Source organism: Gadus chalcogrammus, chromosome 21 (assembly GCF_026213295.1).
Source record: "Gadus chalcogrammus isolate NIFS_2021 chromosome 21, NIFS_Gcha_1.0, whole genome shotgun sequence".
Classification (NCBI taxonomy): Eukaryota; Metazoa; Chordata; class Actinopteri; order Gadiformes; family Gadidae; genus Gadus; species Gadus chalcogrammus.
Genome location: NC_079432.1, coordinates 4,296,906 through 4,309,666, shown reverse-complemented (window position 1 = coordinate 4,309,666; position 12,761 = coordinate 4,296,906). Strand labels below are relative to the sequence as shown.

General features: G+C 43.6%; 2 protein-coding genes across 2 annotated transcripts; both read right to left on the bottom strand.

The window, feature by feature from the left end:
• Positions 1–1,167: 1,167 nt before the first annotated feature.
• eif2b2 (eukaryotic translation initiation factor 2B, subunit 2 beta) lies at positions 1,168–6,009 on the bottom strand. The gene is made up of 8 exons (XM_056581042.1): positions 5,752–6,009; positions 5,278–5,398; positions 4,757–4,908; positions 3,876–4,039; positions 3,017–3,112; positions 2,313–2,450; positions 1,923–1,989; positions 1,168–1,556 (listed from the first exon to the last, which is right to left on the bottom strand). Exons 1-8 carry the CDS (start codon positions 5,921–5,923, stop codon positions 1,399–1,401), a joined length of 1,068 nt encoding a protein of 355 aa, XP_056437017.1. The 5' UTR covers positions 5,924–6,009; the 3' UTR covers positions 1,168–1,398.
• A 490-nt stretch (positions 6,010–6,499) lies between these two features.
• On the bottom strand, positions 6,500–11,240 carry tmed10 (transmembrane p24 trafficking protein 10). Its single transcript, XM_056581048.1, has 5 exons — positions 11,006–11,240; positions 10,066–10,186; positions 8,731–8,804; positions 7,794–7,920; positions 6,500–7,633 (listed from the first exon to the last, which is right to left on the bottom strand). The coding sequence occupies exons 1-5, from the start codon at positions 11,180–11,182 to the stop codon at positions 7,512–7,514; spliced, it is 621 nt and encodes a 206-aa protein (XP_056437023.1). The 5' UTR covers positions 11,183–11,240; the 3' UTR covers positions 6,500–7,511.
• Between the last annotated feature and the right edge of the window lie 1,521 nt (positions 11,241–12,761).

Below are 12,761 nucleotides of genomic sequence, written 5' to 3'. Positions count from 1 at the left end.
ATTGGTGTTCATGAAAATAAAACATAAGGGGAAACACTGTCGTTTTTTTTATTGGTGATCATTATTAAAACGTAAGGGGTTACACTATTGGTTTTAATCGGTCGTCACTGAAAAATAAATAAGGGGTTACAATGTCGTTTTCACCCTAGTATTAGTCATGATATAAGGGCTACAATAACTTACAATCAGAAACATTTACAAAAATATATCACGGTGAAATTACAGGAACTTTAAACGTTTTATTGTTACAGGGAATAATTACGAATATCTAATTCATCCGGTGACATTGACCATTGAGGGGATGTTTCCTGTCCGACCGATGTGTTAAGGATCAGACGTAACAACATAAGCCCAATAACTTCATCCTATCTCCCCTAGATGGCGATCACATCACTCAGTAACTGTACTGAATGACGTCATGTTTTCTCAAAGACATATATCCGATTGGCCCTGTCTTCTCTCGCCGGGCGCAGTGGCGTGCGCCTGTAATCCATGCTACTGGGAGGCTGAGGCTGGCGGATCGGTTGAGCTCAGGAGTTCTGAGCTGCAGTGGGCTATGTCGATCGGGTGTCCGCGCTAAGTTCGGTATCGATATGGTGCTCCTGGGGGAGCCCGGGACTACCAGGTCGTCTAAGGAGGGGTGAATCGGCCCAGGTCGGAAACGGAGCAGGTCAAAGCCCCCGTGCCGCTCAGTAGTGGGTTCGCGCCCGTGAATAGACGCTGTAGTTCAGCCTGAATAATATAGCGGGACTCAGTCTTTTTAGCACGTTTCAAAATTCTCTTTTCGAAAATGTGTAGGCTACGTGAGACCGGTGGTCTCTTTGGCTCATACATGATCACAATAATCGGTGGCGGATAGTATCTTGTTTTCATTTTACAATCCGTATCCTATTTGGTAACGTGTACAAGATTGCCTCCTATCGGTCGTTTGTGGTATTAATGTGTGGATATATATTTTTTAACCAGCGGGCCCACACTTATTTAATGGTAGACACTAAAATAGGAAATGGAACACGTTTCTCGGACTGCTACTAGTACTACTGATACTTCAAACACAATTATAATCCACAATAAGAAAAATAAAAATAAATTAATTGATCTCTTAACAGTATTTAATTAGTATGGGAATGTATCAGCAGTCACACTCAATATAATGTAGAAAACTAAGGTAGCCTAGCGTATACTTCAGCAGAAATATTCCCCCAAAAATGTATTAGTTTGACTGAAAACAATCAAAGCAAAAAAAGCTTTCCCTACTCACTGACAGTTCCGAACTTGATATAAAATAATATTAAAGAAATGTAATTTTCTTAAAATTATAAAAAAAGAAAAGAAAGGTAGAGGGTTTGGTCAGCAGGTTTTTATTTCGGTTAGTCTGTCCTCTGGACCTGGCTACAGCTACAGCTCATGGTCCTCGGGGTGATACAGCTCGCTCATCAGCCGGTAGATGTACGACGGCGCGTTGCCCCCGATGTTGGAGATGAAGAGCGTGATGAGCTCCGGCGGAACGTAGTCGAACACCGGGCAGTACACGTTGACCTTGGACAGGATCTCCCCTAGAGGAGGGGACAGCAAAGCGTTAACCAACACGAAGGATGCGTCTCACCCACCAAAGGCCGCGTGTGTCACAGACCTTTGTTCATAGCTGTGCGATGGTGAGAAAGGGAAGTCTCTCTGCGTATATTGTCAAGCAAGTATTTTCCTTGTTTTAAAAGCTCTGGCATTACTACAATTGGGGAATGTATCCTCTGCCTTGAATGAAGACTCACGTTTCAAAATGTGCATACATGTATATACCACACACACACACACACACACACACACACACACACACACACACACACACACACACACACACACACACACACACACACACACACACACACACACACACACACACACACACACACACACACACTTACCTTCGGTGAATGGTAGGACCTCATGGGGTGATACGAACTTGTGAAACGTGTCATCCCCGTTTGGGAACTAGGGAGACAACAAAGTTCAGAGTCAGAATCAAAACATGGGGACGTGTGGAGTCTAGGACATCAGGTGGGCTGCACGGTCATGGACAGTAGACTATGGGGAGGCGGAGGGCATCATAACAGGAATTTACATGGGGGGGGGGGGGTGTCGAGGTGTCCCTGAGCAAGAGACCTAACCCTCACTGTTCCCGACGAGCTGGTTGTTTGTCGCCTTCCATGGTTGACTGCGCCGTCAGTGTGTCAATGTGTGTATGAGTGGGCGTCAGTCGCTTTGGATAACAGCGTCTGCTAAATGCCCTGAATGTAAATGTAGATGCAAGGTACCTGAGGCGAGAGTTTGAACATGGGGGCGCACACGATCAGAGGCGTGGAGTGGTGTTTGGCGGCGAGGGCCAACGTGTGCGTGCCGTTGACGGCCCGCAGTCCTCCGTTGGCGAGCACCGTCTGCGTGCCGATGATGACCTGACGGGCGGACGGACGGCGTAGCGTTAGCAGGAGCGCATGATGGCGCCAACGCTCTTAGCTCAAAGCTTGGCGTCGCTCGCGGTGGATCCCCTGCTCCTCCTAGCCGAGGGTCGAGGTGTCCCTGAGCAAGACGCCTCACCCTAACTGCTCCCGAGAAGCTGGCTGTCGCCTTGCGTGGTTGACATCACCGTCGGTGTGTGAGTGCGTGCATGAGTGGGGGAATATTGGGCGATAGTGTAAAGCTCATGAGTGGACGCTGGTGAGAAAAGCGCTGTATAAATGCAGTCCATTTATAATTTCTTAAAGTTGTTTGACCATCACATTAGGATGTGAAAAGGGACATTTTATTACGTCTACTAAATAACAGATGTTGTTGTAAATGGTTGTGTGTGGCATACACACAACAGGTCAAAACTGGTTTTGACTGCTGGCTAGGTGGACATTTGGATCTTTTTTTTTTTTTTTGTCTACACCGAAATCACTGCTTTAATTTAATTACAAACAATATGAAGGAAACAACAATGGTGGGAAATTTTTGTTTATCGTGATTGTGGAAGATGTACCTTATTGACACGAGACATCACGGCGAATATAGCAGCGTCTGGAATAACTGTCGTCTCGATCTCTGCCTGCGAGAGGCTGGTCGCCATTTTGTGTCCCTGTGGAGAACAAAGACACGATAAGTTTGTAGAAGGACTAGAATCCCACCAGCAATCTCAGGAGTGCAGCATTCGTAGCCATGGAAAAGTTTCCATGTCTGAATCGAAAAGCCCAGAAACTGCCGGGGCACACAAGCCTTATTCACCTGGCGGACATTTTGGTTCCATCCTGGTTCTAAACTAGCTGGGTGTGGAAGTGAACGGCAAGCTAGTGTTTAGAGCCAAGATGGCTGCTAGGTGACCGACATAGATATTAATACTGACTAGATATCGCCAGAGCTGTGCTGTTCAGCGGAACGTATGCGTGAATGCCTCCGCCATCTTGCCGCCGGGTAACCAGCCACCTGAATGAATTAATCCGATGGGGCAGAAGTCTTTCCCCAGTCAAAATAACTCTAAATCACCTTCTTTTTAATCAATCTTCAAGCCGGTCGGGTCAAACGTGTGTTCATGGTAATGATAGTAAAAATAAATTAAAAAAATATTTTTTCACCATCATTACCAAGGAACACCAAGTCTGAAGTAGGTCAGAAACCAACCCGCTTGAAGATTGCTTAAAAATAAGATTCAGAGTGATTTTTACCAGGAAAGGACCTCTACCCCATTGGATGTTCATTCATTCACGTTGGTGGTTACCCCGCAGCAAGATGGCGGCATTGTTGACGCATGTGAAACCGAATGCGATATCTAGTCAGTCTATATCTATGGCTGACGAAGGCCCAGAGGAGTGAACGACGGCTGCCTGGTGGTGTTGGTCCTCTACCTGGCAGAAGGGGGCGCACTCGGCCACGATAACGTGGAACTTGCGCTTGCGTGCTGCGTCCTTGAGGAAGTCCTCCACGGTGCGCGAGCGGCCGATGGTCATGATGACCTCGTTGGAGTGGATGTGCTCCAGGGCCTGCATGGCGATGTTGTACGTCGTGCCCTCTGAAATACGGTCGGGAAAAAGGTAGTCTCAAATAAAAGTCCACGAAAAAAAAATACAATAGATATAGAGACAGATAGATGGATAAACAGATAGATAGACATATATGCACAGACACATATACCGACGTGGTAAAAAATATATAATTTTGGGCTGCATTCTTCGGTCAGGATATAACTGAGACCCCGAATTATAAACAAAAAAATTGCTTTAGCCCAATCAACATCTGCCCGTAATTTCAATGTCCAGAGTAGTTCGCTGAGAGCATAATCTCAAGAGAGCATGCAAGTTAAGTCACTCCCTTCAGTCCCCTAAAACTAACATGGTTGAAATAATTCAGAGCCACTTCCCAACAGAACAGAAAAGACTCAAGACTCGCCTGTTAAGAGTTCATATACACTCTGCATAGCTACCCGGTCCCACCCCTCCTTGTATGGTGTACTTCCTGGGATTTAATGTACACACTCATTGTATGTCATTATATTTAGTTATAGTACTTAGTTATGTAGCATCTTATCCTAGCTAGCTCTGTTGTACACAGGGAATGGGTTAACCTAGCGATTGTTAGTGCTTTGCACTTGGTTCTATGAACATCCTTACTGTACCGACAGTCCGACAGCGATACATATTTTCTCTTTCTTATGACAAATTAACTTATTGTAAGTCGCTTTTGTCTGCTAAATGCCCTAAATGAGGAGCGGCAACAACAGGCCACTAACCAAGCTCAGTGAGTAACTCGTTGATGGCCTCGATCACGTTGGCTTTGAGAGTAGGAAAGTGCTGTCTGAAGTTCTCCTCGCTGAGACCTCCTGAGGTCAGCAGCTTATGGAGAGACTCCTGCTGATCCGTCTCCTCGCTGCTTCCCCTTGACCTGGGAGGCAGGGAGACAAATATGTGACAGCCCAAAACCAAAACTAGGCTCCCCCCCCCTTCATTATATTTTTCCACCAAAGTGTTCCTGACTTTATCTCCAAGTTTCATTAAACACTCATTCGAAACTTCATACTTGAATTGAAACCATGCCTTTTCAATTTTTATAACAATTTTGCCACTTTAGATACAGGATTTCCCATTTTTTATTTCTATGTATTTTAAAGCACTTTGTAAAAATATATTGGTCTAAAACAACTAAACAACTATAAGACCTAATCGCATTGGGCTAGTCAATGAACACAAAGAGAATGTTGTTGATGTCGAAGCCAGCAGATGGGTAATATCTAGAGTCGTTATCTCCCCTCACCGAGCATACTCCTCCCTGATGATCTTCAGCACCCTGCGGACCATGTTACCGACCGTGGTCTCGGACGGCTGGGCTGCCGTCATCCTCCTCCCCTCTTTCCGGATGATCTCCATCAGATCGCCTGAGAGAGGTGGAAACATAAAGTCCTCACTGCGATTGCTTGTTCTGGCATTGGTATTTGATTACGACTAGATGAATAGAGAATCACAGCACATTTATTAATTGTATTCCTTCCCATCTTCTTTCTATGTCAAGGCAAGTTGAGGTAAAGTTAACAAGTAAAACTAGTAGTAGTAATACCAATAGTTTGATCAACAGCTGTCAAAACGACGACAGACATCAAGTTTATGGACGGTTATGTGTACTACATTCTAAAAATATATTTGACAACCATAGATACAATACCCTAAATATAAAACTAAAACTTTAGTGTGTTGACAGTGAGTATGTATCCAAGGCGGTACTTTAACCAACCTGCACTGCTCCATCGTGCCTGGGCTGTTATTCTGCGGAGCAAGGCAGTCGTTTCTCTGGCAGTTTCAGCCGAGCCACGCAGCGGTCCAGCCCCGGTGCCTCCACGCTTCAGGTCGGCTAAAAAAGCCTCTATCCTCTCCGAAAGGTCCGTATTTTTATCGGCACCGGGCATGTTGTTTTGCTTGTTGTTCCACTGTGAAATGTCAACGCAATGCCTTTCCGTCAGAGGGTTGGAAACGGATGTGCACGGCTAGAGTTTCCGGGTCATTTTAACAAAGCCTGCGATCTGATTGGTGGACGCGACTCAAAGTTATTTACCTTATTCTCAACAGACAACGATATATGGTATATATAACCATGCATAAACCTGACGTTATTTCTACACACTGATGAAAGATTTTATTTGGTCCATGGAAATAATAATGCGCAAAAAATTACTCATGTAAACCCATCCGGTATTTTATTGAATAAAAGCCAAACACAATCTTTACAAAATTTGTCAATCAACATAAAAATTGGTTGCGCACAACGCGCATATTCACTGTTAAAAATGTACCCATGACAGAAGGAGAAGCTGAACCCAGAAACAATTTGTCGAAATAAATCATCCAATCAATCCTATGAATTGATTTCCATGAAGAAAAACATCTCAATCGGCGGATTTCTAAGAGTTGTTAATTGGAATAACTATAGTGAGAAATAAGATATAAATATCACTTGTAACTAAGGGCCGTTCAGGGCATTCTACAGATCAATCAGAAATCGTTTAATGACTACAAGATAAACTGGCAGATTAATATCATTTTACCACCCTTGATGACCCCAGAAATTGGCCACCATGTCAATAATACTATCCTGCCCAAAGTCATAACCATCATAATTAAGTGTGTCAATCTTTCGGAAGGTTTTCAGTTCCTATTCATTTCAATTCACGGAAATATTTTAAGAAAATGTATTTTAATCCTTTTTTAAAAAAGAAACGTGCAAGAGTTGGTAGACGTGACCTATTATATAACTAAGAGTATAATTCCCCTCCCTGATACCTTTCTAAGCAACTAAGTAGCATTTACAATAGGAAAACAAAACCAAGAACGCCATCCATTTTTAGTTGACCAACATGTATGCAAATTAGGTGACACGACACAAAAGTTCCGTGGTTGCCGGGTTTCTCTTCAAAGCGACAATCCCACCTTGCGGTTTTAAATAAGCCTTCACTTGATAAAATGGGCACCAATTATCTAGTTTTCTTGGCATGGCAAAGATATTATACAACAGAGGGGCAAGACATTCTCTCGTGGCACACCCATTGAAAATGAGCTTCAAACCGAAAAAATAACAACTGATTAAAGCAACGCGTTCTTATTCACTTTGCTGCAACATTCAAAACGGTGTAGACAGAAAGACGGGCGCCAACGGGGGTCCGAGACACGCCTTGTACACGCACTGACACCCCCTACCTCGTCCCCCATACCCATCTTCCCTCTACGTCGCTTTCCATGTTCCAGACCACCAAAAAAGCACAGTTTGCAATATACCCCCCCCCCCCCCCCCCCCCATACACCCCAAGGAACGGTGTCCTACACTTGTTGCTGCCCCGTATGGTTACCCCACCCACTCCCTATCCCTACACCCCTGCGTGCTGTTGTTCGCTGTAGCCTGTCCCGGGGGGAGTGTCGCTGGGATGTGATGAGTGGCGGGCGGGCGGACGGACGGCAGCTTCCCCTTGAGGCCCCGAGCTCCAGGGGGGGAGTGGCAGAGTTCTACTCAATCAGCTTCTTCGCCTTGAAGAAGCGCCTCAGGTAGAACACCTGCCAGGTGGCCAGGCCGATGAGGCAGCACATGGAGAAGATGCTGAAGTAGAGCACCCTCGTGTTTGTGGACTCTGAACGACGAGGGGGGGGGGGGGTGGAAGAGACAAAAGGGTGGAGGTCATGGTCATGTGCTGCAACCATCACTGCAAAAGCCGTGTGCAGAAACACTGAACTAGCACGGCTATGGTAATGGGGCTGTGAGCGAGCGGCAAGCGGCTCGCTCGGCCTCACCGTTTGTGTCCCGCATCTCCTCCTCCCTCTTCTTCATGTAGGCAAAGTCGTTGACAATGGACTCCGACAGGTCCTCCAGCCGCCTCAGCTCCACCTCCAGAGGCTTGAGCTTCTCCACCTTTGCGATCTGATTGGCCAGAGGAGATGCTCGTCAAAACCAACGCAACAACAATAGTGCTTCAAATGGGAGTAAATGCCTGCAATCGTTTTCTAATTAAAAGATGATACAACAGGATCACGTCTGTTCAATAACATGCAAAGGATGGACGTGTTTGTGAAACACATTAAATATGATTCACCCTGACGAGTGGTAATGCCGGATTTGATCCAGACCACAAGAAAAGAGAAAGGGACTCTTGGCAGAACATCCCACGACATTTTTCGCACTCGCTAGCCTTTCCAACTAAATCATTCATGCAGACGTAAGCAAATACGCATTGAGTGCAGTCAGTCACTATCCGCCCGCACATGGACGTTCATTTTTTCAGCGTTATGAGCATCAGCTGCCTACACACTGGCACATGGATCACACACAGCACAATTGATAGCGTTGAGTTTTGCATGGCAGGGTTTCCTTGCATGGCTACAGTTGTGTGGATGCGTGCGTGTGTGGGTGGATGGCGATTCTCAGGAATGGGTTGAATCACTTGATTCGCTTGAACGGTCTTGCGTGACTCAAATACAAATCGTTAACCCTTAATTCCTTTCCATCAATCATAATGATCTATTGCTGTTATTTTGACAGTTACAAACAAATCGAACCACTTTATTCGATCCGTTAGGGCAAAATGTAATGCATTAAATAACAAATACCTCTAAAATACATCCCCTATGTTATTTAATAAACAATGGTAATTTTACAACATGACAGACTTCTAAAGGACTTCCTAAAGAAGTATGAAGATCAAGGGATGGGTTTGTCGTGGTCTGAACTCACTTCTTCATAGTTTTTGGCCTCTACACCGTGCTTCATGTCCAGGTTGATTAGCTGGTCGGGGACTCTTCCAGTTCCTAGTAGACAACAACAAAGCAATGTTAATGACCATTTGAAAGTGAGAGTGACAGTGACCATATACTAAAAAAGGTACTGTGTTCAACCTTTATCAATATTCATTATTCAAGATGAGTATTATTCTGATGTAGAGCCATATTTCCGGCCCAATGTTTGTTACTTAATACCATATGATCCAATAATTAACTATTTTAGAAATCTGAATCTCTAACTGAATGTTATTTAAGTATTGTCATTTTGTTGGAACAGTTAATTATATTTCAATAAATAGTACTACCTATATGAGGTTTGTGGAAAAGCAGTAGAGTTATTAGCAATTGTGAAATAAATGTCCCCTTATCTTGGCTAGCTGGACCATGCAGAACAAAACCAGATAGACAGCTGTGGGAACCCAGCCACATGGGTTTTTCTCACCATCAGAATACCTTTCAGCTTTTCAATACTGAAGGGTTTTAAGTACTTATGTACATGATATAATCTATAAGCAATGTTTTGGGACATCGGAGTTAGGCATATATATATATATATATATATATATATATATATATATATATATATATATATATATATATATATATTAATTATAATTATATAATTATATAATTAAAAACGGTAGGAAATAGATGTAATGTGTTTGGAATTCTTTAAAACACTCACTTCTTTAATGGAGTCCTTGGCATTTTAATCATCATCTAACCCTAACCCTGTATAAATAATAATTTAGAATTGGAAAATAAAAATACTTATTGATTGAATATGAATTCACACACCATGTTGAGGAGTGTAAATCAAAGGTACAATTTGCCTTGATCATGGTCAGCTATGCACTTGGACGTTAAAGACAACATTGCAATGTCATTCAGCATTGCAGTGTAGGTTTTACATGCACCTTTGCATATAGTCTTACTTTCACTAAAAGGCTTTTGGGAAAAGGCTTACAAACGCCAATGTAATAGGCTGCTAATAGGTAATTAAACACGGTGCATAAGATAAAGATGGGACTCTTTGAATTTAAATATAACGATTACGGAAATAAGTATTCATGGGAATTGTGGATGCATGCATGTATTTTCAACCAAGCACTTCATCTGGGGGATTCTTACTTTTAGGCTCAATACTTTTCTGCTTTGAGAAACGTTTTTGAATAGGACAGTGATGGAGTGGACGTTTCCATGTTGCACTATCCTTTGTATGCGGTCTTCAAATATCAGCTCTAAAACTTGTATTTTCTTATACAACAACCTGGTTTAATTCACTTACCCATGGGTGATTTGCTTTCAAAGCACACCTCAAACATGTCATAGTCTTCAGTGGTGAATGCAAACTTTCCCTTTGTTGCATCTTCCTTGGAGTAAAGAGTGTGACTAGAGGAATCTGTGATCTAAAAATTGTAAAAAAAAAAACAACACATGAATGTCAGCGACCAAAATGCAGTACTTAAACATATGTTTGTATCACGTTGAGATTAAAAATAACGAGGGACCACTGGAGTACTTCCATTGACAGCTGTTACAATATCCCTTCGATGCAGTGTACTAATGCAATAATCCCAATGTTATTAAACTTGATGCTTTTTATTGTTCGGTTCATGCTATAAACTAGGGATGATATTGTTCTATAATGTTCCACAATATAGTTATAAACGAGTTGGGCTCCACAATGAATAGGATGCTATGCTAATCAGCTAGCGCCTTGGAGTGAAGTGAATGGACGCTAAGACTGACGTGTAACATTTCTGTGAGCAGTACAGCGTTGTGCTAACAAGCAGTGCGGAAGACAAGACTACCAGAAACGCATCCTACACTATTAACCGAGATCCAGCAGGCACTGGTGACTGAGATACGCGTTGCTGATTTCAAGCATAACCCTAGAAGGAAACATCTTGCGTGAAGTAGAAGTAAACACGGATCGCAGCGCTGCACCGAATACGACCACGAAACCAGGAAGTCAGCTGGAGCGAGGCCCACCGCAGGACACTCGTAGGGCTCTCTAATAAAACAGCCACGGATATCACAACCAGGGGCTTTCAAACTGACGGGAAACGTGTACTTTACAAAAATGTGCAGACAAACTGAATCTACTTCACACACAGAATATAAAAACAGGAGGAGAAGGGAGGCGTTACGGCCTTCTCCCGGGCTAGCCGCTGGGCTAGGCTAGCCGCGCTACGTAGTGGCCGCCGCCGCTCTGCGACGCTCACCTTCAGGTTGGTTTTTGTGTTGGGCTGCTCGCCTATTTCGTATTCCCCAGTGACTAGGACATCTTTGTGAATCTCTTCCCGCAAACACTTCCTTGAATTGACGGGTAGGAAGAAGGAGATGGAAAATACCGATTCGATAAGAACCGGTAAGAGCAGTAGTGCAGCGAGTCGAGCCATGGCTTCCCTCGACCAGACCCTGAGAGACGCGGAGCTAAGCAGTCGGCCGGTGACTCGTACTGGGCCGCCGCTGACAGGCCCTCTGGTTGTTATAGCGCCCCTAGCGGCGAGGAGGGAGAGCTGTGAAATGGGATACAATAGAGACTTTGTTAATCTGTGAAGGAAAGTCAGGTGTAACACCAGCAATATTGAAAGGGCAATGTGGGAAACTACATCTCCATTATAAATAGTATGCATCCAGATAATCCCATGAAGGCAAATTGCTTGTTTTCATTCTGACCAAGTTATCCAACAAATAGCAGATCAAATAATGATGAATGATGATGATTCAATTGCTTCTGGTCCTATAGGAAGTTGATGAGATATAGTGGCCTTGAATAATATGTAGGCCTACTAAGCCCCATACCATAACACCGTTAGATATATTACTATTTGTCGAGAGTTTGTGTATGGATTGCTCATTAAGTGCAGGGCATGTTATCATATTATTAATTAACTTACTGATAAGAAAATGGTTTAGCCGTTAAAATTAAATCCCTCCTTTTTGATTTTCCCACCAGCCCCCATCCAGTATGTGAATGTAGATAATAAAAGGCGAAAAAAGATTTTAACACAATTATTATTTCGGAAAGTCCCTAATGGTTTACTTCTACAGACAACTAAAGAGGCAGTACCACGTGCCGTAGGATGCAGATGTGCCGTTTCTAGGGAGATGCTGCGGTTCCGAAGTTGCGATCCCCACAAGGCCGATGGAGAACGCTTTGAGGCGTCTGTCACCTGTGTAAATATTACAGAGATCCCTCCAGTATTTCCGCATTGGTGCATCACATACTTCCCCAGCATAGTGGGACAAAAACTAACTAAAAACAGGCATTGGGCCGTAACAATTGAAGTATTAAACCCACTGTGTGCATTACATGCCAGTTTATCTTGCGACACTGTCTGTAACTCTGTTACACTGTCTCTCAGTGAATTTATCTCTGAGGAGCTAAATGATCAACCACATTGACACCTCTCTTTTATTTTCTACGCTGCCAGTCCGGGACTGGGAACAACAAACAGGGACTGGCAGTTCCTGTTTTTTATTTAAGCACAAACTTCATTGGGGGGCAAACTAGTTTAAAGGTTTGTTCTATAACGATCCAATGGATTCAGGTTGAAGGTATGTTAGCATTGCTTCCAGCATTGCAAACATTGCGATTCCTGAGCATTGTAAACCTTATATGACCCCTTTGGCACAGATCTGATTGGTCAACGATCAGACAGTAGGTCGGGGCAGCGGTTGGTTACACTTTATGAATGAACGTTGAGGCCTGCCCATCTCCACTCCCTCGAAATGGCTCCGGTAATCAAGATTGCGTATTTCTGTGTGAAAGGACAAAGAGAACAAGGAGCGCTATCCATTTCTTACGCATGTTCATCTGAATAATATCCGGTTGCCTGGGATCCGCCTTAATGACGCCGTGATGACGCCATGTACCGTCTAGGTTTATTTATACACTCTGCCATTGAAGATACCATTAGGTGAATGGTGAATATACTAATGTGACATGTAATTATCATAAATCTCATAAATCAC

What these genes read in the sequence shown, in the direction of transcription:
- eif2b2 (XM_056581042.1), bottom strand. Translation starts at nt 5,923, where the DNA reads ATGCCCGGTGCCGATAAAAATACGGACCTTTCGGAGAGGATAGAGGCT. An exon ending in TGATGTCTCGTGTCAATAAG is followed by an intron (nt 2,451 to 3,016) that starts GTACATCTTCCA and finishes TCCGCCCGTCAG; the next exon opens with GTCATCATCGGCACGCAGAC. An exon ending in TGTTCAAACTCTCGCCTCAG is followed by an intron (nt 1,990 to 2,312) that starts GTACCTTGCATC and finishes TTGTCTCCCTAG; the next exon opens with TTCCCAAACGGGGATGACAC.
- tmed10 (XM_056581048.1), bottom strand. Translation starts at nt 11,182, where the DNA reads ATGGCTCGACTCGCTGCACTACTGCTCTTACCGGTTCTTATCGAATCG. An exon ending in ACACAAAAACCAACCTGAAG is followed by an intron (nt 10,187 to 11,005) that starts GTGAGCGTCGCA and finishes TACAATTTTTAG; the next exon opens with ATCACAGATTCCTCTAGTCA. An exon ending in AGGCCAAAAACTATGAAGAA is followed by an intron (nt 7,921 to 8,730) that starts GTGAGTTCAGAC and finishes CTGGCCAATCAG; the next exon opens with ATCGCAAAGGTGGAGAAGCT.